The sequence below is a fragment of the Narcine bancroftii genome, chromosome 5 (assembly GCF_036971445.1).
Source record: "Narcine bancroftii isolate sNarBan1 chromosome 5, sNarBan1.hap1, whole genome shotgun sequence".
Classification (NCBI taxonomy): domain Eukaryota; kingdom Metazoa; phylum Chordata; class Chondrichthyes; order Torpediniformes; family Narcinidae; genus Narcine; species Narcine bancroftii.
This window is the reverse complement of record NC_091473.1, coordinates 155372780-155397782: the sequence shown is the minus strand read 5'-3', so window position 1 is coordinate 155397782 and position 25003 is coordinate 155372780. Positions and strand designations below refer to the sequence as shown.

Here is a 25003-nt window from a genome sequence, read left to right as displayed (position 1 = left end):
CTCTTAACGGAAATTGTCTATCCACATCCACTCTGTCTATCCCTTTCATAATCTTAAATACTTCTATCAAATCCCCTCTCAACCTTCTATGCTCCAAAGAATAAAGACCCAATCTGTCCAATCTCTCCCCATATTACAGATGCTTAAACCCAGGCAACATTCTGGTAAACCTTCTCTGCACTCTCTCCACTCTGTTTATATCCTTCCTATAATTAGGCGACCAGAACTGCACACAGAACTCCAAATTAGGCCGCACCAACGTCTTATACAATCTCAACATCACCTCCCAACTCCTATATTCCATGCAATGATTGATAAAGGCCAGCATACTAAAAGCCTTCTTCACCACCCTATTCACGTGAGTTTCTACCTTCAGGGAACGATGTACCGTTACTCCTAAATCTTTCTGCTCTTCTGTATTCCTCAATGCTCTCCCATTTACCACATATGTCCTATTCTGATTCTTCTTACCAAAATGAAGCACCTCACACTTATCAGCATTAAATTCCATCTGCCATTTTTCAGCCCACTTTTCTAAGCAGCCCAAATCCCTCTGCAATCCTTGAAAACCTTCTTCATTATCTACTATTCCACCTATCTTAGTATCGTCTGCATATTTACTAATCCAATTCACCACCCCATCATCTAGATCATTAATGTATATAACGAACAACAATGGGCCCAATACAGATCCTTGAGGCACACCACTGGTCACCGGCCTCCAACCTGACAGACAATTATCCACTACCACTCTCTGGCCTCTCCCTTTCAGCCAATGTTCAATCCATTTGACTATCTCAAAATTTATACCTAAAGACTGCACCTTCCTAACTAACCTTCCATGTGGTACCTTATCGAAGGCCTTACTGAAGTCCATATAGACAACATCCACTGCGCTACCCTCATCCACATTCCTAGTCACCTCTTCAAAAAATTCAATCAGATTGGTCAAACATGACCTTCCTCCCACAAACCCCATCATATTCCCTGCAGACTTCGAGCAGCTTCAGTGGAAAAGAAAGAATGAGAGGATTTCCAGCAGGAATTTCCCACCAGTCTCAATGGAGAGAGCCAACATAAAAGAGCCAGTCTTTTTCTCCCAGTGATGCTGTTCAATCCACTGAGTCCTCCAGTGCATTGTGTTTGGCTTCACATTCCAACATCTCAAGTCTCCCCTTCAGATGTCTGTTCTCAGTCTCATCCATTGCCAGTAGGGTGAGACCAAAAGCAAACTCTCGGAACAACTCCCTTTTCCTTCTGGACAGCCTTCAAACCAACACCATGAATACTGGATTTCAGAGTTTCACGTAACTCCTCTGTCCTGCTCCTGTTTTCTCTCCCCCTCCTCCCCAATGATCTCCCCCAGCTGCCCCTCCACCCTCCTTTCTGTCCAGTCTTCTGGGCCCTCCCAATTTTGCGTCAGCTCCCCTTCTTGCTTCAGTCTGTGTATGGACCTGAATCATTAACTGACCATCTCTCTCCATAGACACTGCCTTACCCACTGAGTTCCTCCAGCTTCATTCTTTATTCCTTGTTCTGGTGGTCCTTCACCTCGAGGCAGAATGGGCTCACAGGACAAAACAGCCTCCTGCTCCCAATTTGTTCTGCGTAGGGGAAAACCTGTTCTAAATCACCATCCACCCCCTCAAGTCAATGCTTGATTCTAGGAAGGCCCCCTCCAACTTTCAAGAACAATGACAAAAATTAACCCACATTACAAATCAAATGCAAACTTACCAGGAGGAAGAAACACTGTCAATCACAAACATTATTCAATAAAGATGACAGCCGTGCCAAGGGCAGCAACAATACACGTCAAAACGCATCCAGTGGGGAGTGAAGGGGAGGGGATTTAGTGGGGAGTGAGGAAAGGGAGTTCGCTGGTGAGGTGAGGAGGCTTGCAGGCGAGTCGGGGGGCGGGGAAGCGGGGCTGTCGGGCGCGGGGAAGCGGGGCTGTCGGGCGCGGGGAAGCGGGGCTGTCGGGCGCGGGGAAGCGGGGCTGTCGGGCGCGGGGAAGCGGGGTTGTCGGGCGCGGGGAAGCGGGGCTGTCGGGCGCGGGGAAGCGGGGCTGTCGGGCGCGGGGAAGCGGGGCTGTCGGGCGCGGGGAAGCGGGGCTGTCGGGCGCGGGGAAGCGGGGCTGTCGGGCGCGGGGAAGCGGGGCTGTCGGGCGCGGGGAAGCGGGGCTGTCGGGCGCGGGGAAGCGGGGCTGTCGGGCGCGGGGAAGCGGGGCTGTCGGGCGCGGGGAAGCGGGGCTGTCGGGCGCGGGGAAGCGGGGCTGTCGGGCGCGGGGAAGCGGGGCTGTCGGGCGCGGGGAAGCGGGGCTGTCGGGCGCGGGGAAGCGGGGCTGTCGGGCGCGGGGAAGCAGGGTTGTCGGGCGCGGGGAAGCGGGTCACCAGCTGATTGGTAAGTACTCCTCCGAGCCGCATCAGGCTCTTTCACATGGCCTCCTTACAGCCGCATTCGGGTAGAATATGTGAGTTTACATCAGGGGTATTCTGGCCACCTGAAGGAGGCTCATCAGGTCTGATCCAAAGGCTGCAAGAAGCCTTCAGCACCACTCAGACCCAGAATGGCAGTTTCTGCTTTGAAATGTTAGCCACCATTGTCAACTTCAAGAATTTAAAATTACCATGAAACTAGACATTTACATGTGTAAATTGGAAACCAGAAATCAGACAGGCAGAGAATGATTACCAGTGTGTACTGTGAGCAACCCTTCCAGATTTCTGTTGAAATTTTGTAGACCAGAAGGATGTTCTTAATTATAACGTGCACATGAGATTAAATTGCCAACAACAAATCCTTTCCATGTCTTGAGGAAGAGGATGTGCAAAATGTAAAGCAGAAGCTGTACTAATACCTTCCAAGAAATGTTTTCCAATTTGTTGGCAGGAAAATGTCTTAAAAGCTCTACCATGTGACTGTGTTCTTTAACTCCCGTTCAAACATTAATAGTGAGGTGAGTCTGTTCACCCACCACTGGTACCCCTCATTCTTGCTGGCATGACTCAATAAAGACTGTGTTTTAGAGTTTGTGGTTTGTTACTGTACCTTTTTTGTACCTTGACAGGAACTCGACTTCAACAAGGGTGAGAAAAAAAACACTCAAACCCCTTACATGGTGACAGATTTGAACCAGGGTCACTGTCACTAAGAACATTCTTCCAAACATGCCAAGATCAAAATTCAATTGATTGTCATGGTATAAAGTGCAATATTACACAAAATTCACTTCATACAGGCATAAGGCAGACAGAGTCACATTAGCAGGAAGTTAGACAAAGTGTTCCTTGCAGTCAAGAGGAAAAGAAAATTCCCTGAGTCCCCTACAGCCCCCAAACCCAGCCCTTGCCCACAAACACTCAGCCCCCGTCCCCAAACTCCAGCGCAAACCATCAAATGCAGTCGCCTTGTTTAAAAAAGGTAATGGGGAGAATCCTGGGAATTATAGACGAGTATAGGATCTATGAGCATTTTGAGAAGTACAGTCTACTCGACAGTCAGCTTGGCTTTGTGAAGGGAAGGTCATGCCTCATGACTCTAAGTGAGGTTTTTGTTTGAGGGGGCTGACAAAAGAAATGAATGAGGGCCGTGTGGTAGATGTGGTCCACATGGATTTTAGCAAGAATTTGACGAGACTCATCAGAAAGTAATTTGGCAAAGGATCAGGGTAACTTTGGCTGTGGAGAAAAAATTGTCTTGTAGGAAGAAAGCAGAGAGCAGTGGAGTGCCACAGGGATCTGTTCTGGGACCCCTGCTCTTGATGATTTTTATAAATGACCTGGATGAAGAGGCAGAAGATGGGTCAGTAAGTCTGCAGATGATGTGAAGGTTGGAGGAGTTGTGGATGAAGCTGAAGGTTGTCGAAGGATACAAGAGGATACAAACAGGATGCAGATTTGGGCAGAAAAGTTGCAGATGGATTTCAATCCAGGTAGTGTGAGGTGATGCATTTTGGAGGACAAACCAGAAGGCTGGGTACAAGGTTACCAGTCGGTTACTTGAGTTTGGATAAACTGAGGGAATTTGGGGTTCAAATCCAAACATCCCTCAAGGTTGCCGCTCAGGTTGATAGGATAGTTATGAAGGCCAATGGGATGATGAGCTTCATTAAACTTTTCTACGTGGTCGTGCGTGAAACTGAAGCCATTTTGGCAAGAAAGCGCAGAAAAATTAACCACGATCACAGGAATGGCCTCCACGTGAGACCTGGAGCAATATCTTCATGGAAACAAGCGACAACTTGACCAAATATCTAATATCATTTATAAAAATAGCACTGGCCTTCGCGAAAAGATGTATCACGATCAACTGGATGTCCGATAGCACGCTGGGCTGTGGAAATGAACTGCTGTTACCTACGGGAAAAAAAAATCACATAAACGTGACCCTTTGGTAAAGGTCTGTCAGCTGTACCTGGACCACATAGGGGCCCAGACACTAATATAAATGAACAATAAAAGGAGTTAAAAGTAACCATTATATAAACCAAAACCAAGTTTCCCCAACTGGACTCATCTACTTGTAATCTCTGAAAATGTGGATATGAAAACAAACTGCAATAGAGAGAGAAAAAATTCAAAGTGCAAAAGGGAGAGTCTTTAAATGAGTCCCTGAATGTGTGTTGAGTCTCGTGGTGAAGGGGTAGCAGCTGTTCCTGAACCTGGCTATACCTCTTCCCTGATGGGAGCAGTGAGAACAGAGCGGGTGATGTGGATCCTTGATTGCTGCTGCTCTCTGACAGCAGCGTTCCCTGCAAATGTTTTCAATGGTGGAGGGTTTTTACCTGAGATGTCCTGGGTGGTGTCCATACTTTTGCTGAGCTTTTTGCTCAGGGGTATTGGTGTCACAAGACAACAGCTCAAACCTACTACAAGTTGCTCCACAAACTGAATCTTCCCCACCTCACACCTGTATTGATGTGCCTGACTAAGTGTTAATTGTCCCTATTCCAGTCTGGCCATCTGCTCCAGGCACCCACCCCGTCTAGCCATCTGCTCCAGGCACCCGCCCCGTCTGGCCATCTGCTCCAGGCACCCGCCCCATCTGGCCATCTGCTCCAGGCACCCGCCCCCGTCTGGCCATCTGCTCCAGGCACCCGCCCCGTCTGGCCATCTGCTCCAGGCACCCGTCCCATCTGGCCATCTGCTCCAGGCACCCACCCCGTCTGGTCATCTGCTCCAGGCACCCGCCCCATCTGGCCATGTGCTCCAGGCTCCCGCCCCACCCGGCCATGTGCTCCAGGCTCCTGTCCCACCTGGCCATGTGCTCCAGGCACCCACCACGTCGGACAGTATTTAATTTGCCAGCTTTCTGCACGTTCTCTTTCTACAAGTCCTTCAGCAGCCTTGTGTTTCCTCAGCACTGCCTGCTCCTCCACCAAGCTCTGCCACAAATCCATTCACTCCGTGAGCTTCCTACATCACTCCAGAAAAAAGCCCAAGGTTTCTCTCTCTGGATATTGCATTTACTTCATTCTGATGGGCTGAGTTCCTGCAGCTTCTCAAACATCTGCTCTCACCCAAATTAAGAGCCATATTCCATCCTTCTCTATCCTCTCCAGCCTGGAACCACATTTCTGCAATAGCCTTTAAATTGTGCCCCTCTGCACGGATTTGTGCCACCTGTTTTTAAACAGGTTAAATCCTATGGGCATTCTGACAGTGTCCTTCCACTCTCTCTCTCTCTCTCTCTCTCTCTCTCTCTCTCTCTCTCTTCCGGTGGAACTAAATCCTTCTGCTCAAATTGTTGCTTGGTCTGGGCTTCTGTCCTTTTGCCTGGATTCTCATCCTCTGCTATTTCAGTCTGAACCTTGCCCTCAGCCCCAGGAATAAAAACGTGGGGATATGGATCGGAATTCTTTATGCCCGTGAATGTGTAATAACTTCATCTGGGTACATGTTGTAACACGGAGCCTGGACCATCTCATACACTGCTCTGCTCGTCGTGCACACACGTCTATAGATGAGAACAAATCTTGTCCTTAGCCACTGTGAAATCCATCTCCAGAATGTTGTCACTTTATTCCTGTGTGTTCACTTTTAACCTTGTTTCATGATAGGAGTTTGAATTAAAAATATTAATTATTTTTTTCCTTTTGAATTGAACATTACAATAAATGTGACTGCACTGTTCAGATTGTTTTATAATGTAAACAATATTTTAAAGAACAATCTGTAGACTTCACCATCTGAGCTGCAGGAACTGAACTGTGGCTTCAGCGGGTCCGCGCCCAGGGGTATTAGGATTATTTTAAACAGGACCGACTCACAATGTCCGCAGTGGAACTGGGAGAAAGAGGGTTGGGCTGTTGGTGTCATTGTTAATGACGTCTCATTACAGCACAGAAACCTTCCAGTCCGTGGTGAACTGATATTCTGCTGACCTGCACCCATTACAGATCCCTCCCTACCCTTCCCATCCATGCCCAGGGGATGGGGATGGATGGGACCCTGTCAAATGCCTCACTAAATCCCAGACAAACCTCATCCACTGCCAGTCCTTCATCCATTTCTTTTAGTGCCACATGATGGTTTAGGTCAGGGGTCCCAAAACTGGTCAGACAATCAACTCTCTTTTTGAAGCTCTGATCCCTCATCGAGGAATCCCGGCGCTGGACAAGGTGGGGGGAACATCACTGCCGCATCTACTCAAGGAACAGTCTGTCCTGTGGAAAAGTGGAACCTTCCTATTCTTGTCCCCAACTGCCTCCCCCTCCCCGGTTACTGATCCCCTCACCCTTGCGAGTCACCATCCCCTCCCCTAAAGGGTCCCCGACTCCCTCAACCTAGCATGTCTCCTTCTCCCTCCCCCCTCTTGTCTGTGACCCCATCCACCTCAAGGGTCCACATCCCTACCTCACAATGATCCCCCCGACCATGAACCTCCCGCTCATTCCCATCCGAGCTCCGGTTGCCCCAGACCCAAAGGGCGACCTGTGGAAACTCCATCCTCCCTGGTTTCACTCCAAAAATGCGCCAATTCCTGACCATGAAGCACAGACACGAACCTCTCTCCGCCCTCCAGCTCGCGACCAACTAATCCAAAGACGGGGGAGAAAAACAACATGGCGGCCCCCAGAAGTCGCTCTCGCAAGAGGGTGGGCCAACCAACCCTCCATGGGATCTGTTCTCCTCCACCCCGACCCTGTGGATGGAGCCCCAGGGGGGTCGAGATCCAGCCCTTTGGAGACCCCTCATTTAGCTGATGGCCACATGTGTCCTGAGAACCTCTTCTCTCACTGGTGAAAGAGTAGATCAGAGGTGACTGAGAGCTGCCTCTGGCCTCCAGTCAAGGTCCAATTCAGGCTGCAGATTTCCACACATGGACCTACCCAACTTTTCCCCCAATATCAGAGTCGATCTCACCTTGACCACTTTGGCCAGAAGCTCATTCCACACTCCCACCTCTCTCTGAAGGAAGAAATTCCCCCTCATGTTCCCCCTCTACTCTCCCCCCCTCCAATCTCAATCCATGTCCTCTTGTTTGAATCTCACCCACTCTCCATGGAAACAGCCTGTCCACATGGACTCTATCCATCCCCCTCACAATTCTAAATACCTGTCAAATCACCCCTCAATCTTCTAAACTCCAGGGAATAAAGTCCCAGCCTGTCCAACATTCCCCTGGAGCTCAAACCCTGAAACCCAGACAACATTCTTGTAACTCTCCTCTGCGCTCTGTCTCGTTAATATCCTTCCTATAATTTAGCCACCAAAACTGCACACAATGTTCCAAATTTGGCCTCACCAATGACTTGTACAACTTCAACATGACATCCCAACTCCTGGACTCAATACTGTCATTTCTGAAGGCCAACAGACCAGAAGGTTTCTTCACCACCCTATCTCGACATGTGACTCCACTTTCAGGGAATTAGGTACCACAGGAGAAAGGTTTAAGGGGAAAATTAGAGGAAATTTTTCCAGAGTAGTGGGAGTGTGGAACAAGCTGCCAGGTGATAATGAATGAGGGGTTAATTTTAACATTTAAGAGTTTGGATGGGGAGGGTATAGAGGGCTAGGGACTGGGTGCAGGTCAGTGGGACTAGGCCGAATAATTCTTCAGCATAGACTCGAAGGGCCGAAGGACCCGTTTCTGTGCTGTCATGTTCTCTGGAGGCTGGAGATTAATTGAGGGATTTTGGCAGCACAGATTCATGGGGGTGAAGGGCCCGTTATTGTCCTGCAGGTAAAACGTTAAAGATTTAAGACACAGATCAACCTCAATATTTTTAAATGTTGTTTTGATAGGACTGAAAAGCATAAAACTCCCCACCCAATTCTGATTGTAGACCCTGGTTTGGATGCTCCAGACAGTTTTCAGATAGATATACAAGCAACATTTCAGGCTTGACCTGCTGAGCCTCTCCAGCATTTGCATTGTTACAGCATTTGGTTGAGTTACTACGTGTGAACACAGAATAATTGACATCAGGACATTTCACCCCTGAACTGTGCATCCACACAGACAGGAACTTTAAACATAAAGAACGGTAACAGGTCATAACAAGCCCTGACCACACAAATACCCCCATTCACCTTCCCATTTGGTGAAGGGTAAGACAAAAACACTTAAATTCCTTACACGGTGACAGATTTGAACACAGGTCATTGTCACTTTAAGAACATTCTGTTAAACATGCCAAGATCAATATTCAATTGATTGTCCTGTAACAAAGTGCAATATTAAGCAAACTTCACTTCATTCAGTCTTAAGGTAGACAGATTCACATTAGCAGAAAGTTAAATGAAGTCCCACGCAGACCCCAAACCCAGTCCTTGCCCACCTACATCCATCAGCTGCCCACACTTCAAAGGCAAACCTCAGACACAATCAGGTACAAACATCCCAAAACCACCATCCCAAGACCAGAGATAAAGTTGCAGGCAGCGTAAACCTTACTCATTAAACCAGCACATTTCTCTGGCTCCATTGCCATGAGCCACATGGAAAACACCAGTTTGCAAACTTTTAACATATATTTTGCCGTAATTTTATTAACCCATTCCATAACACTATAGCTTCACCGAGTCCAGTCCCAACCATTGGCAACATCACCCTCCAGATCCGAACCTCCAACGTGGTCAGGAACCCTTTGAGGAAGTAACAAAGGAAATTGATGAAAGAAAGGCAGTGGATGTGGTGGAAACATATTACAGTAAGCGACACTGATTCAGAAAGTTATGAGGCGTGGGACCTAAACATCTATTGCCGCTTGGATTCGGAATTGGCTTGCCTGCAGAAAGCAGAGGCCAGTAGTTGATGGGCATATTCTGCCTGGAGGTCAGTGACTGGTGGCATTTCACCAGGATCTGTACTGGGATCCCTGCTTTTTGTGATTTTTATAAATGATACTGGATGAAGTGCAGGGATGAATCAGTAGGTTTGCAGATGATTCAAAGGTTGGAGGTGTTGAGGTTCATGTGGAAGATTTCAACAGGATACAGACAGATGCAGAATTGGCCAGCCAAGTGGCAGATGGAGCTTCATTGGGATAAATGTGTAGTGATGCACTTTGGAAGGTGGAATTTGAAGGCAGGGGACATGGTTAATGGCAGCATTCTTATCAGTGTAGAGGAGCAGAGGGGATGTGGGATCCAGGGACATGGATCCTTTAACGTCGCTGCACAACTTGAGAAGGTAGTTGAGAAGGCGTATGGGACACTGGGCTTTATTAGTCAGGGGGATGGAGCTCAAAGTCCTGAGGTTATATTGCAGCTCTACAAAACTCTGGTTAGATCACACTTGCAGCATTGGATTCAGTTCTGGTCACCTCATTACAAGAAGGAGTTGATGGTGTGGAGAGTGTGCAGAGGAGATATACCAGGATCTTGCCTGGGTTGGAGAAGATGTCATATGAAGCAAGCTTGGCAGAGTGAGGCCTTTTCTCTTTACATGGACGAAGAATGAGATGTGACTGAATCGAGGTCTATATAAGATTATGGGGAGCGTGGAAAGGGTGGTGAGCCAACACCTTTCCACCAGAGCAACAATTGTAAATGCCAGAGGACCTAGGTTTCAGGTGAATGAAGGAAAGTTTCGGGAAAATGTAAGAGGTTTTACACAGAGTAGTGGATGCCTGGAATGCATTGCTGGGGGTGCTGAGAAAGGCTGGCACAATTGGGTCTTTTGATAGGAACTTCAATTTCTGTCCATAACATAGTGCAAGGGTCACAGGACTGAACCCTGAGGCACTCCCCATCCTCCAGCCTGTAATACAGCCACCATTTTCCGATTCATCTGCTGAAGATGAGGCCCACCTGCTCCAGGATATATGGCCTAATGCCCTAACCCACATCTCTATTCCCAGCCCCGTCCCTTCCTCTCACCCCCCTCAATATAACAAGGACAGGATCCCCCTTGTCCTTACCTCCTACCCCACCTATTTTCTGCAACTCCTGCCGCCTACAATGGGATCTGACCACCAGACACATCCTCCACTTTCCTCTCCCTTTCTCTTGTGATTGCTTCATCTGTGACTCGCTCATCCCTTCCCATCAACCGTTCCCTTGGAACCTGACCCTGTGAAGCAACACTTCACTGATGAGTATGCAGGGGCCTCCACTGGATCTGGTGTTCCTGATGTGGCCTCCGATACGCTGGGGAGATTAGACGCAGATTTGGAGATCATTATGTTGGGCACCTTCAATCTGACTGCTGCAACAGCAGGAACTCCCAGGTACCAACAATTTTAATTCCACATCCCATTCCCACACAACATGCTTGTCCATGGCTTCATGCATTGCCAAATCGAGGCCAAGCACAAATTCCATCTTTGAATTCACCAACCAGGCAGCATCAACATTGACCTCCAAATTTCCAATAAGATCCCTCCCCTGGTCTCCTTTCCCCACCTGTCTCCTTTCCTCTCACATCCCCTTCCCTTCATTCTATCAGAGCTATGCTTCCCTGTCCTCTTTTCCCCATTTTTCTCTTCTACCCTCCCACCTGTGTCCACCTGTAACCCCGTAACTGTTACCTTTTTGTCTCTTCCTCTCCCCCTGTCCTTTTATTCAGGTGTTTGCCTGTTATTCTACACTCCTGATGAAGGGCTCAGCCTCCCGAAAAATTCCAACACCTCCTCTAAAAACGCTTGGACCCATGAACGTGCCCAAATATCCACCAGGTCCTTCTTAGTAAATACTGATTTAAAGTACCCAGTCAGTACCACAACCATGTCCTCAGACTCCAAGCAAAACTGTCACAGCCCCAGTGACTGGGGTTCGAATCTGGCGCTATCCATAAGGAGTTGGTACCTTCTCCCTTTGTCCGTGGGTTTCCTCTGGTTGCTTCACATGCTTCAAAACGTATGGGGTTTGCCTGTTAAGTGGGGGATTTGGGCAGCTCGGCCTGTTACCGTGCTGTATGTGTAATTTTTAAATTCCAAACTGACCTTGAGTGGTCCCATTTGCTCTCTGTTTTTCCATGAGGGTATAAAATGCATTGGAACTTTCCACTCGCCAAGGCCCCTTTTAACCTTTCCATTATGTGCTCTGCTTGAGATCTTTCCTGCAACTGTTATACAGCAGGATCTCATTCCATGAAGAGGAGATGTTCTTGGACAGGATCTTATTCCATGGAGGGGAGACATTCTTGGACTGGATCTCATTCCATGGAGGGGAGACGTTCTTGGACTGAATCTCATTCCATGGAGGGAAGATGTTCTTGGACAGGATCTCATTCCATGGAGGGGAGATGTCCTTGGACTTGATCTCATTCCATGAAGGGGAGATGTTGTTGGACAGGATATCATTCCATGGAGGGGAGACATCCTTGAATAGGATTTCATTCTATGAAGGGGAGATGTTGTTGGACAGGATATCATTCCATGGAGGGGAGACATCCTTGAACAGGATCTCATTCCATGAAGGGGAGATGTTCTTGGACAGGATATCATTCCATGGAGGGGAGACATCCTTGTGATGTCAAATGATGTTTAATTAGATCTTCAACCAGAAAAACAAGTTCCTGGCGCTTATTTCTGGGCACAAGGCACCACCACACTTCTTAGTGACCCAAAACAATGCTAAGATTAAACATTGGAATAAAGTGTGTTTTACAAATATTCAAAAAAACCTAAAAATTAGTAACTTAATTTTGGTGAATCAGTGAGGGCAGGAGGAGATATCGTGGGGAGAAATTGGGACCATACTTCCATCTGGTGGCTGAGGCAGCAAATTGCAAGAGCCCACATGTTAGGCGCAATAACGCCATCTGGTGGTAGAATGGGCAGAGTGCGTTTCATGAAGAGGTGCCAAATCAGAAGGGTAGAATCAGATGGGAAGAAAGGGAGGGCTCAAAACAGAGGGGCCAAAAGAGAGAGGAGTAGAAGCAGCATGGAATCAGAGGTGTGGAAAAGGAGGGTGGAAACAGAGCTGTTGACACCGAAGTGGAACCAGCACTGCACACTGAAGAGTTTAAACAGAGGGGAAAAGCAGAGGGGAGGGAAGAGAAGAGTGGTGAAAACAGAGGGAGGAAAGAGAAGAGTGGTGGAAACAGAGGGAGGAAAGAGAAGAGTGGTAGAAACAGAGGGAGGAAAGAGAAGAGCAGTGGAAACAGAGGGAGGAAAGAGAAGAGCGGTGGAAACAGAGGGAGGAAAGAGAAGAGCGGTGGAAACAGAGGGAGGAAAGAGAAGAGTGGTGGAAACAGAGGGAGGAAAGAGAAGAGTGGTGGAAACAGAGGGAGGAAAGAGAAGAGCGGTGGAAACAGAGGGAGGAAAGTGAAGAGTGGTGAAAACAGAGGGAGGAAAGAGAAGAGTGGTGGAAACAGAGGGAGGAAAGAGAAGAGCGGTAGAAACAGAGGGAGGAAAGATAAGAGCGGTGGAAACAGAGGGATGAAAGAGAAGAGCGGTGGAAACAGAGGGAAGAAAGAGAAGATTGGTGGAAACAGAGGGAGGAATGAGAAGAGCAGTGGAAACAGAGGGAGGAAAGAGAAGAGTGGTGGAGACAGAGGGAGGAAAGAGAAGATTGGTGGAAACAGAGGGAGGAAAGGGAAGAGTGGTGGAAACAGAGGGAGGAAAGAGAAGAGCGGTGGAAACAGAGGGAGGAAAGAGAAGAGTGGTGGAAACAGAGGGAGGAAAGAGAAGAGTGGTGGAAACAGAGGGAGGAAAGAGAAGAGCGGTGGAAACAGAGGGAGGAAAGAGAAGAGTGGTAGAAACAGAGGGAGGAAAGATAAGATTGGTGGAAACAGAGGGAGGAAAGAGAAGAGTGGTGAAAACAGAGGGAGGAAAGAGAAGAGTGGTGGAAACAGAGAGAGGAAAGAGAAGAGTGGTGGAAACAGAGGGAGGAAAGAGAAGAGTGGTGGAAACAGAGGGAGGAAAGAGAAGAGCGGTCGAAACAGAGGGAGGAAAGAGAAGAGCGGTGGAAACAGAGGGAGGAAAGAGAATAGCGGTGGAAACAGAGGGAGGAAAGAGAAGAGCAGTAGAAACAGAGGGAGGAAAGAGAAGAGTGGTGGAAACAGAGGGAGGAAAGAAAAGAGAGGTGGAAACAGAGGGAGGAAAGAGAAGATTGGTGGAAACAGAGGAAGGAAAGAGGTGAAAACAGAGGGAGGAAAGAGAAGAGCGGTGGAAACAGAGGGTGGAAAGAGAAGAGTGGTGGAAACAGAGGGAGGAAAGAGAAGAATGGTGGAAACAGGGAGGAAAGAGAAGAGTGGTGGAAACAGAGGGAGGAAAGAGAAGAGCGGTGGAAACAGAGGGAGGAAAAAGAAGAGTGGTGGAAACAGAGGGAGGAAAGAGAAGAGTGGTGGAAACAGGGATGAAAGAGAAGAGTGGTGAAAACAGAGGGAGGAAAGAGAAGAGCGATGAAAACAGAGGGAGGAAAGAGAAGAGCGGTGGAAATAGAGGGAGGAAAGAGAAGAGCGGTGGAAACAGAGGGAGGAAAGAGAAGAGTGGTGGAAACAGAGGGAGGAAAGAGAAGAGTGGTGGAAACAGAGGGAGGAAAGAGAAGAGTGGTGGAAACAGAGGGAGGAAATAGAAGAGTGGTGGAAACAGAGGGAGGAAAGAGAAGAGCGGTGGAAACAGAGGGAGGAAAGAGAAGAGTGGTGGAAACAGAGGGAGGAAAGAGAAGAGTGGTGGAAACAGAGGGAGGAAAGAGAAGAGTGGTGGAAACAGAGGGAGGAAAGAGAAGAGTGGTGGAAACAGAGGGAGGAAAGAGAAGAGTGGTGGAAACAGAGGGAGGAAAGAGAAGAGCGGTGGAAACAGAGGGAGGAAAGTGAAGAGTGGTGGAAACAGAGGGAGGAAAGAGAACAGCGGTGGAAACAGGGAGGAAAGAGAAGAGTGGTGGAAACAGAGGGAGGAAAGAGAAGAGTGGTGAAAACAGAGGGAGGAAAGAGAAGAGTGGTGGAAACAGAGGGAGGAAAGTGAAGAGTGGTGGAAACAGAGGGAGGAAAGAGAAGAGCGGTGGAAACAGAGGGAGGAAAGAGAAGAGTGGTAGAAACAGAGGGAGGAAAGAGAAGAGTGGTGAAAACAGAGGGAGGAAAGAGAAGAGTGGTGGAAACAGAGGGAGGAAAGAGAAGAGTGGTGGAAACAGAGGGAGGAAAGAAAAGAGCGGTGGAAACAGAGGGTGGAAAGAGAAGAGTGGTGGAAACAGAGGGAGGAAAGAGAAGAATGGTGGAAACAGGGAGGAAAGAGAAGAGTGGTGGAAACAGAGGGAGGAAAGAGAAGAGCGGTGGAAACAGAGGGAGGAAAAAGAAGAGTGGTGGAAACAGAGGGAGGAAAGAGAAGAGTGGTGGAAACAGGGATGAAAGAGAAGAGTGGTGAAAACAGAGGGAGGAAAGAGAAGAGCGATGAAAACAGAGGGAGGAAAGAGAAGAGCGGTGGAAATAGAGGGAGGAAAGAGAAGAGCGGTGGAAACAGAGGGAGGAAAGAGAAGAGTGGTGGAAACAGAGGGAGGAAAGAGAAGAGTGGTGGAAACAGAGGGAGGAAAGAGAAGAGTGGTGGAAACAGAGGGAGGAAATAGAAGAGTGGTGGAAACAGAGGGAGGAAAGAGAAGAGCGGTGGAAACAGAGGGAGGAAAGAGAAGAGTGGTGGAAACAGAGGGAGGAAAGAGAAGAGTGGTGGAAACAGAGGGAGGAAAGAGAAGAGTGGTGGAAACAGAGGGAGGAAAGAGAAGAGTGGTGGAAACAGAGGGAGGAAAGAGAAGAGTGGTGGAAACAGAGGGAGGAAAGAGAAGAGCGATGGAAACAGAGGGAGGAAAGTGAAGAGTGGTGGAAACAGAGGGAGGAAAGAGAACAGCGGTGGAAACAGGGAGGAAAGAGAAGAGTGGTGGAAACAGAGGGAGGAAAGAGAAGAGTGGTGAAAACAGAGGGAGGAAAGAGAAGAGTGGTGGAAACAGAGGGAGGAAAGTGAAGAGTGGTGGAAACAGAGGGAGGAAAGAGAAGAGCGGTGGAAACAGAGGGAGGAAAGAGAAGAGTGGTAGAAACAGAGGGAGGAAAGAGAAGAGTGGTGAAAACAGAGGGAGGAAAGAGAAGAGTGGTGGAAACAGAGGGAGGAAAGAGAAGAGTGGTGGAAACAGAGGGAGGAAAGAAAAGAGCGGTGGAAACAGAGGGAGGAAAGAGAAGAGCGGTGGAAACAGAGGGAGGAAAGAGAAGAGTGGTGGAAATAGAGGGAGGAAAGAGAAGAGCGGTGGAAACAGAGGGAGGAAAGAGAAGAGCAGTGGAAACAGAGGGAGGAAAGAGAAGAGTGGTGAAAACACAGCTGCTGACACCAAAGTGAAGCCAGCACTGTGCACAGAAGATTTTAAAGAGACGGGAAAAACAGAGGGGAGGGAAGAGAAGAGTGGTGGAAACAGAGGGTTGGATAAAAAGGCATAGAAACAGTGGAGTGGAAAGGGCGGGGTGGAAATAGAGGGGTGGAAACACTAACCCTCAATGCCCAAGTGTTGGGGCATATCATTAACCAGCATCACCTGCAACTCATGAACCATATTGAGGGTGTCTGGCGCTGTCCATAAGGAGTTGGTACCTTCTCCCTTTGTCCGTGGGTTTCCTCTGGTTGCTTCACATGCTTCAAAACGTATGGGGTTTGCCTGTTAAATGGGGTATTTGGGCAGCTCGGCCCGTTACCGTGCTGTATGTGTAATTTTTAAATTCCAAACTGACCTTGAGTGGTCCCATTTGCTCTCTGTTTTTCCATGAGGGTATAAAATGCATTGGGACTTTCCACTCGCCAAGGCCCCTTTTAACCTTCCCATTATGTGCTCTGCTTGAGATCTTTCCTGCAACTGTTATACAGCAGGATCTCATTCCATGAAGAGAAGATGTTCTTGGACTGGATCTCATTCCATGGAGGGGAGACGTTCTTGGACAGGATCTCATTCCATGGAGGGAAGACGTTCTTGGACTGGATCTCATTCCATGGAGGGGAGATGTTCTTGGACAGGATCTCATTCCATGGAGGGGAGACATCCTTGAACAGGATCTCATTCCATGGAGGGGAAATGTTCTTGGACAGGATCTCATTCCATGAAGTGTTGCTTCACAGGGTCAGGTTCCAAGGGAGCGGTTGATGGGAAGGGATGAGCGAGTCACAGATGAAGCAATAGCAAGAGACAGGGAGAGGAAAGTGGAGGATGTGTCTGGTGGTCGGATCCCATTGTAGGTGGCAGGATTTGCGGAAAATAGGTGGGGTGAGAGGTAAGGACAAGGGGGATCCTGTCCTTGTTATATTGAGGGGGGTGAGAGGAAGGGACGGGGCTGGGAATAGAGATGTGGGTTAGGGCATTAGGGTGTCGACGAGGGACGTTCAGGTGGCAGAGCTAAATGCGGTTTTCTGCCACACGAAAGGTGGCAGGGGGAGAGGGGCCATGGAGCAAATGCTGGCTCCTAAGTCAGGGCAGGGGCAGCTACCTGACAGCTCCCCTCCCCGCTGCCAACAGCCCCCTTCACTGCCGACTGTCCCCCTCCCCACTGCCGACAGTCCCCTTCATTGCCGACTGTCCCCCTCCCCACTGCCGACGGCCCCCTTCCCGCTGCCAACGGCCCCCCCTTCCCGCTGCCAACGGCCCTCCTCCCCGCTGCCAACAGCCCCCCTCTCCGCTGCTGACAGCCCCCCTCCCCGCTGCTGACAGTCCCCTTCACTGCCGACAGTCCCCCTCCCCACTGCCAATGGCCCCACTGCCAACAGCCCCCTCCTCGCTGCCTTACAGACCCCAGCGCGGGACATCAGGATTGGGGTGCCCACCGCCCCAGCCCTGACATCCTACGCTGGCCACTCCAGCCCTGACATACTGCACAAGCCAGTTCAGGCCTGTAGTCCTGCACTAGCCACCCCTGCCGCGTAGTCCTGCGCCAGCCGTCCCAGCCCCATAGTCCCATGCTGCGAGGCTGTCAGGCAGAGGGTGGTTGACTGTCATCAGCCCGCCCCCTGCTCGGCACCTGAAAGCTGCTCACCGCTCTGCCTTGCAGCCTGCCTAGGTGGAGCACTCCAAAGTGGAGAATATACCTCCCTGAGCTGGGTTGAGTAAGTGCTCCTCAGGGATGGGTTTTCCGCCTTCAGGGGTGGCCTTCCAACAGCTGCATTTGGCTATTTTAGGCAGCTTTATATTCGGGTATTCTGGCCACCTGAAGTGGCTAGAGTTAAACTGGAGAAGGGTCAGGGAATGGGCCCAAATCAACACCGATGTTGGAGAAGGGCCATGGGTCAGGGAATGAGCCCAAATCATCTCCTGGGCTTGAGAAGGGCCAGGGTCAGGGAATGGGCCCAAATCATCTCCAGTGTTGGAGAAGAGCTAGGGTCAGGGAATGGGCCCAAATCACCTCCAGTATTGGATAAGGGCCAGGGTCAGGGAATGGATCCAAATCATCTCCTGTGCTGGAGAAGGGCCAGGGTCAGGGAATGGGCCCAAATCATCTCCAGGGTTGGATAAGGGCAAATGGTCAGGGAATGGGCCCAAATCATCTCCAGTGCTGGAGAAACTCAGCAGGCCATACAGCATATTTTATATAATAAAGATATATAACCAAGGTTCTGGGCTTGAGCCCTTAATCAAGGAATGTGTATTGCAAATGCTCTAACCCTAATGTACTAACCGAGTTCCAGGAGAACTCATCCTGATCCTATTGAACTTTAAAATTGTTGAATGGATTTGATTATTGATTGATGTGTTAACATTGATCTTGTTCATATAATTGATTGGCTTTATAACTGACAATTAAGGTATAAAAACAAATATTTCTTGAATTTTAATTAGTTTCCTCATGGGGTTCCTGCAGCATGGCCTTAATCTCTTACTCTATTTTGATCTACTTATTTATATTTTTAAACCTATATTTTGAAAATGTGATTTTGCACCTTGTTCTACAGAATACTGCTGCAAAATTACAGGTTTCATGACACATGTTTATGACTATGAATGTAATTCTGATCTGTGAGCAGGATGGACTGTGTGCAATACTGTATAATCATCAATAATGTTGAGCCCCCCTCCCTTTCCCCCCAAAAAAATCAGGTGTTTTTATATGACCTGTGTAAAAGTCAACCCTCCCCCCTATTTTCGGCCCTGACTGCCCAACCACCTGACACCCTGATAGTGAAGCCTCGACCCAGCCATCTGAGCTTCCGATGCCCCGACCGTGGACTTACCTCCTGGTCCCAGCCAATTGTGCTCCTGACACCTTGAATAATGCAGGTACTTACCAAGGTCAAAAACGTAGTCCAAAAAATGTGACTATTACATGAGTATATAGGGAATTTCCCATGTGTTGAGTGATGTGCCAGACTAGAAAGGTTTGACAAGGTCATTGTCAGTTAGTTCTGGAATGTAAGTCACAGAAGTTACACATCACAGAAACAGGCTCTTCTACCACATCGGTCTGTGCTGAATTAAGCATGGACCAGTGTGGTCGAAGAGACACACTGGTCTTTAGCCCATAACACAGTGAACATTTTCTATCCATATACCTTGAAACTTTGTAAAAGTATGCCCCTACCACCGCCCCTGGCAGCTCGTTCCTTACACCTTCATTTACTGAAAACATTGGCCCTCAGGCCTCTTTGACATCTTTCCCCTCTCAATTTAAATGCACCCTTTAGTTTTAGACTCTCTCATGCCAGGCAAAAGACTGACCATCTTTTTTATCAAGGCCCCTCCTTATTTTATAAACTTCCATTAATGTCACCCTCAGTGTCAGTGAAAACAAGCCATCAGCCTTCCCAGTGTTGCCCCCCCACCCCAGGTTGCCCCCCCCACCCTAGTGTTCCCCCCCCCCCCACGTCTGCACTCTTTCCAGCAGAGTAAAATCCTCCTTTTCGTCAGGTGACTTGATAGCGATTTCTTTATTCCTCTGGTGTGTTGAGAGTTAGGATTAATGGAACATTTCCTGCCACTTAATCGCCATAAACCATCAACATACCAAGATTCCACTGGAGTCCAACACACCAAGATTTTAAAATCTGAGATGGAACATATTGATTTTTTGTGCTTTTTTTAGATTAAGAACAGGGAGATAAATGTCCCACCATCATCAATGTTGCCTGCTCAAGATTAGGATGCCTTCTCGTCAGTGAGGTACAATGTGGTGAAAGTCTATGAGGTGATGTTCATGTTTCACTTTAATTTATAAACATTAGGAAGATTTGATGTGTGAAGCAGAGAGACATTTGGTGTATTCGTTGTCTTTGCTCCAACATTCAATTCTGCTCGACTTGGTTTGGTGGAACAATGCAGGTAAACGTTCACGTACCATAGAACAATAGAACATTACAACACACTTCACAGTCCTTCAACCCTTCTAGTCTGTACCAAGTACTTGGGTCCTTCCCAGTTTTGGGAGCCGGTGAACACTCTTGACTGTTTTAATGAGGTTTGACTGTAACATTGCAAGTTGAAACTCTCATTGGTCTTTATAATTTTGGGATCAATATTTTACACCTTTATCCAGCTTCTTACCTCATTTATTATCAAGCCAACAGAATTCTGTCTATGCACAATATCAAGTCATATTCAGAGTGACACAGTCCACCCAACCTGGTGAGTGTTAGACAGTTATTCGTGCTTCAACTGAAGTCAGAAATGAGTTACTGTTCTTTCTCTGGTTAACCGCCATTTTGACTCTGCAAAGGTGAGGAACATTTAATATCCACATCCTCACAACTAATCTCTACATTGACGATGTTCATTCTAATCATTTAATTGTCGATGATGAACTGTTACATGATATTTTAAAAAGTTTATTAAAACTGCATTCTGATTTTTAAAAACTTTATTAAAACTGCATTCTGATTTTTAAAAACTTTATTTCTTAAATGCTTTATTTACATAGTTACACAATTTCTTTGATTTTCAACTTCAAACGGGACATCTTTGTCCATTCCTGAATGGCGTTGCCTGCTTGACATTGCAATTAAACTGACAGGAAATGCCAAGATCACCTAGTACAGTGAGAAGGGTCTTTCGGTGAGTAGTTTAATGTGGCTATTACATTCATACTGCTGCACAGTACAATTACAAAGTATAGAGTCACAATTTTAAAAAAATCAATTACTACCAAGCGAAGGCAGCTTGAGTGCACTATTGTGGGTTTCATACAGAGGGGTCGAATCAGGGGGGAGGAAAGAGATTAGGTGTTAATAGAGGAGTGGAAACAGAGGGGATGAAACAGGTGGGACATAACAGAGGGGTCAAAACAGAGGAATATAAATATAGGTGTATTATCAGAGGGAAAAAAATAGAGGGTTTGAAATAGAGGGATCAAAACATATAGGAGTATTTAGAGGGTGGAAACAGAGTAGTGGAAAGAATGGGATTGAAACATGTTGAAAAAGAGGGTATAACTATAGGGTTATAAACAGGGAGGAAACAGAGGGGACAAAACACAGGGGTCAAAACAGGGTTCAAAATAGAGGGTTCGAAGCAGAGGGGTCAAAACAGATAGGAGTATTCAGACCATGGAACCAGAGGGGTAGAACCAGAGGGGTGGAAAAAGAGGGGTGGAAAGAGAGGGGTGGAACCAGAGACTTTGAAACAGAGGGTATGAAACAGAAGGTTGGAAACAAAGGCAAAGAAAAAGATGTGTGGAATAGAAGGTTGGATATAGAGGGGTGGAACAGATGAGTGGAAACAGAGGGGTTGAAAAAGGAGGTAGATAAGGGTGGAAAGAGAGTGATGGAAACAGAGGGATGGACACAGGGGTGGAAATGGGTGGAAACAGAGGGGGAAACCAGAGGGATGGGGAAACAGAGGAAAGAAGCAGAGGGGGTGAAGCAGGGGGAAAAAATTGTGTCAAAACAGGGCGGACGGAATAGGGGGGCATAACAGGGATTGAAGAAGAGGGTTCGGAACAGGGTTTGAAATGGGTGAAAAATGATGGTTGGGAATGAAGGGTGGATACGGAGGGGTCGAAACAGACATTTTGAAACCAAGGTGTATAAACATAGGGCTTGAAACAGAGGGATCAAATTAGAGGAGTCAAAATAGAGGGTTCAAAACAGAGAGGTCGAAATAGAGGGGTCAAAGCAGATAGGAGTATTCAGAACATGGAATCAGAGGGGTGGAAAGAGAGGTGTTGAAACAGAGGGGATGAAAAAGAGGGCTTGGAATAGAGACCTGGGAATGAGGGGGGGGGGGGGGGGGGGGTGGAACAAAGGGGTTGAATCAGAGGGATTAAAACAGGGGTCAAAACAGAGAGGCCAAAACAGATAGAGTATGCAGTGCATGCCCAAATCTAAACTCCCCAACTCACCCCCACCTTGCCTCAAACCCCTACCCCAAAACCAACCTCAACCTTACCCTAACTCTAACCCCCCAAATAACCCAAAACTGAACTCCCCAACTAACCAGAACCCAAACCCTAAATGGAAGCCCAGACCTAACAATACCTCTGAAAACCCCACAATAGACCCAGAAGCAACAGCCATCCAAAGGTGTCAGTTTATAGTGACTCCGAACCCCTGAGAGAGATTATTATCCTGTTGCCTGCATATTGACACGTTAACCGAGGACCAGCTACATTCAACCTTCCCTACGAGACCCAGCTATATCCTTGAAAATCTTAGAATACTACAGCACAGAAAACAGGCCATTTGGCCCTTCTAGTATGTGCTGACTATTGTTCAGCTAGTCCCAATAACCTGCTCCTATTCCATAACCCTCCAAACCTCTCCCATCCATGTATCTATTCAATTTATTCTTAAATCTCAAGATTGAGCCTGCACCCACTATATCAGATGGCAGCGCATTTCACACTCCACCCATTCTCTGAATGAAGTGCCTTCGATGCTCGTTGCTGGTGTGATGGAATATTTGGGAATGTTTTTGGGAGATAAATTGGTAAAATTAGAGTAGCTTACATACTCTGGATGCAGGCAATTCTTAGACTGTGCACAGAATTTAACATGTATAAAGTTCACCAGGCTTTTGTGCTCAAAAGGTAAATGTTTACTGCTCGGGAAGGTTCTTGTAGGGTTTACAGAGAGAGATTTGTTGTTCCAGGATTTCCACAACTGAGGTACCACCATTAGTCACCTCAATGTCTCGCTGATGAAACTTTCTCCATCAGGGTTTTCCAGATGATAACCTCTTTCTTTCAGGCCAGCACAGAGTTCCTAAATGTTCCACTTATTCCAAGAGAAACATCAGTCAGATAGCACTTCCAGCCATCCACTGCTCTGGAGCTTTCGGTTTCAACCAGCTTCCTGGTTTGCCCTGTTCAGGTGCTTTCAGTGTCACACTCACACTGGCTGAGAGAGCTTGTCTTCTCTCCCTCTCTCTCTCCAACTGCCAGAAAGCCCATGTGATTCTCTCACTTGCAAAAAACCCCACCTTCTTCAGCAAACAACAGGAGTTATCCTTCTGCTCCCATCTGTTGTCTTAGATAAACAAAACTTCTCATTGACCTTTGAGTGAGCACCCTGTAGGTACTTGCAAACAGCCAGTTTGTCACCTCTTCCAAACAATGGTCTATTCATTTCATGATGTCATTTCAGTTAGCACCAACTTGTGAAATGTACATAACATTCTCCATAGTTTGTGCAATGTTCCTGAATATTAATTCTTCAATATTTAAAATGTTTTAAAATGTGTGTATGTATGCAACCTACTCTAATTTTACCAAATTCTCCCAAATATATATACTCCATTACAACTGCCATGCAACGACCTTCTGGGCTCTTTCCCCTAATTTGTAGTATTTTTGCTTATACTGTAATATGGCCTTTTCCATGTTGTATGTTTGAAACATGTTTTATATTTCAGCTTCTTGTTTGTTAAAACCCTATATTGATCTTCTAAGCCCAATATTTGGAAGACGTTTTCTAAATGAGCAATCACTTGCTCTAATTCACCCACCTTCCTCCTGTATTTTTTTTACTGTTTTAGTATATCTGATCATTTGACCCCTCAAATAAGCTTTGAGGGTGTCCCATAAAAGGAATTTATCTGGAGTAGAGGCACTGTTGGTCTCACAAAACATGTCTATCTGTGTTCTTAGGCAAGTACAAAATTCCTGCTTCTTTAACAGCAACACTGTCTCCCGCTTATCCAGCAACTCAATCTTAACTACTGGGGAGAATGATCTGAGAGAAGTCTCACTTGTACTCAGCCTCTATGATCCTATATGGACTGAAGCCAAGAAAAAAATCTACTCTAGAGTAGAAGTCATGCTGTCTTGAGTAGAAAGAATAATCCCTCTCCCTCAGATCCTTCCGTCTCCATACATCTATCAAATTCAGCTCTCTCATTCTGTCAGTAGCAGCATGTGTTGTCCCTCTTTCGCTATTTTCTTTGTTGACTTGTTCAAAACAGGGTCCATAGTGAAATTAAAATCTCCCCTAATGAAAATATTCTCTTTTCCTTCTGCCAATTGTCCTGCATAAATTTTTCCTTGTCTATGTTGGGGGAATATACATTTACGTTTGTCCAGGATTCTGAGTATATCTGACAGCAAACCATTATAAATCTACCTGCTTTATCTGCAGTCATACCCTGCACTGGAACACTCTTCCTGATCAGAATTGACACCTCCTTGCCTTTGAACCAAACGAAGAGGCTAATACCTGGCCCACCCATCCTCTTTTTAACTTTTGATGCTCTTGCTCCATTAAATGGGTTTCTTGGAGGAGGGCCAGATCCACTCTCATTTTCTGAATATGTGCCAAGACTCTTTTTCTGTTCAAACCATTGACATTGAAATTTTCAAATGTTATGCTTTTAGCCATTGCCCCAGGGGTTACTATCGTGACATTTCTTTTGTTCTTCTACCAGCCTGGGTCCCTTCCTCAACCAGCCCTTTGTCTTCGGCCACCCACCTCTGACCACCTGAGCCATGCCAGATCCTGAGGAAAAAAGAAAAAACCTAAAATAACTATCCAAAGGAAAATAGAAAAGAAAAACACAAACACAAACTGAGGTAACACATTTAGTTACTCCCAAACGAATCTCCCAGTGTGGTCCTCACCCCACCTTCGATATGGTTCCACATGGAAGGTTGGTGAGGAACATTCAGGCACTCAGGATTAATGTTGAGATAGTCAGATATGTTCAATGGTGGTTAGAAGATAGGTGCCAGAGAGTCATGGTATATAACTGTCTGTCAGGATGGAGGCTAGTTATAAGTGGTGTGCCTCAGGGATCGGTGTTGGGTCCCTTGTTGTTCATCATTTACATTAATGATTTGGATGATGGAGTGGTAAATTGGGTGAGTAAATATGTGGATGATACAAAAATAGGGGGAATTGTGGATAGTGTGGATGGTTTTCGGGGACTGCAGAAGGATTTGGACTGCTTAGAAGAGTGGGCTGAAAGGTGGCAGATGGAGTTTAATGCAGATAAGTGTGAAGTTCTTCATTTTGGGAGGAATAACCAAAATGGGACATGATGCCAGAAGAAGTGAAACATCCAAGTATATTAACATAACATATAACATAACAATTACAGCACGGAAACAGGCCATTAGGCCCTTCTAGTCCGCACCGAACCAAACACCCCTTTCTAATCCCACCTCCCTGCACAATGCCCATAACCCTCCATCTTCCTCTCATCCATATACCTGTCCAACCTTTTCTTAAATA

At 47.1% G+C, this 25003-nt stretch overlaps 1 protein-coding gene across 1 annotated transcript in view; it reads right to left on the bottom strand.

Annotated features, from left to right (window-relative positions):
- Positions 1-20181: 20181 nt before the first annotated feature.
- LOC138764095 (guanine nucleotide exchange factor VAV3) overlaps positions 20182-25003 on the bottom strand; it is a 280714-nt gene continuing 275892 nt past the window's right edge. The window contains exon 27 of the mRNA XM_069939464.1: positions 20182-24268. Within this exon, the coding sequence (XP_069795565.1) occupies positions 24212-24268 (57 nt within the window). The 3' untranslated portion in view covers positions 20182-24211. The remainder of the gene's footprint in view (positions 24269-25003) is intronic.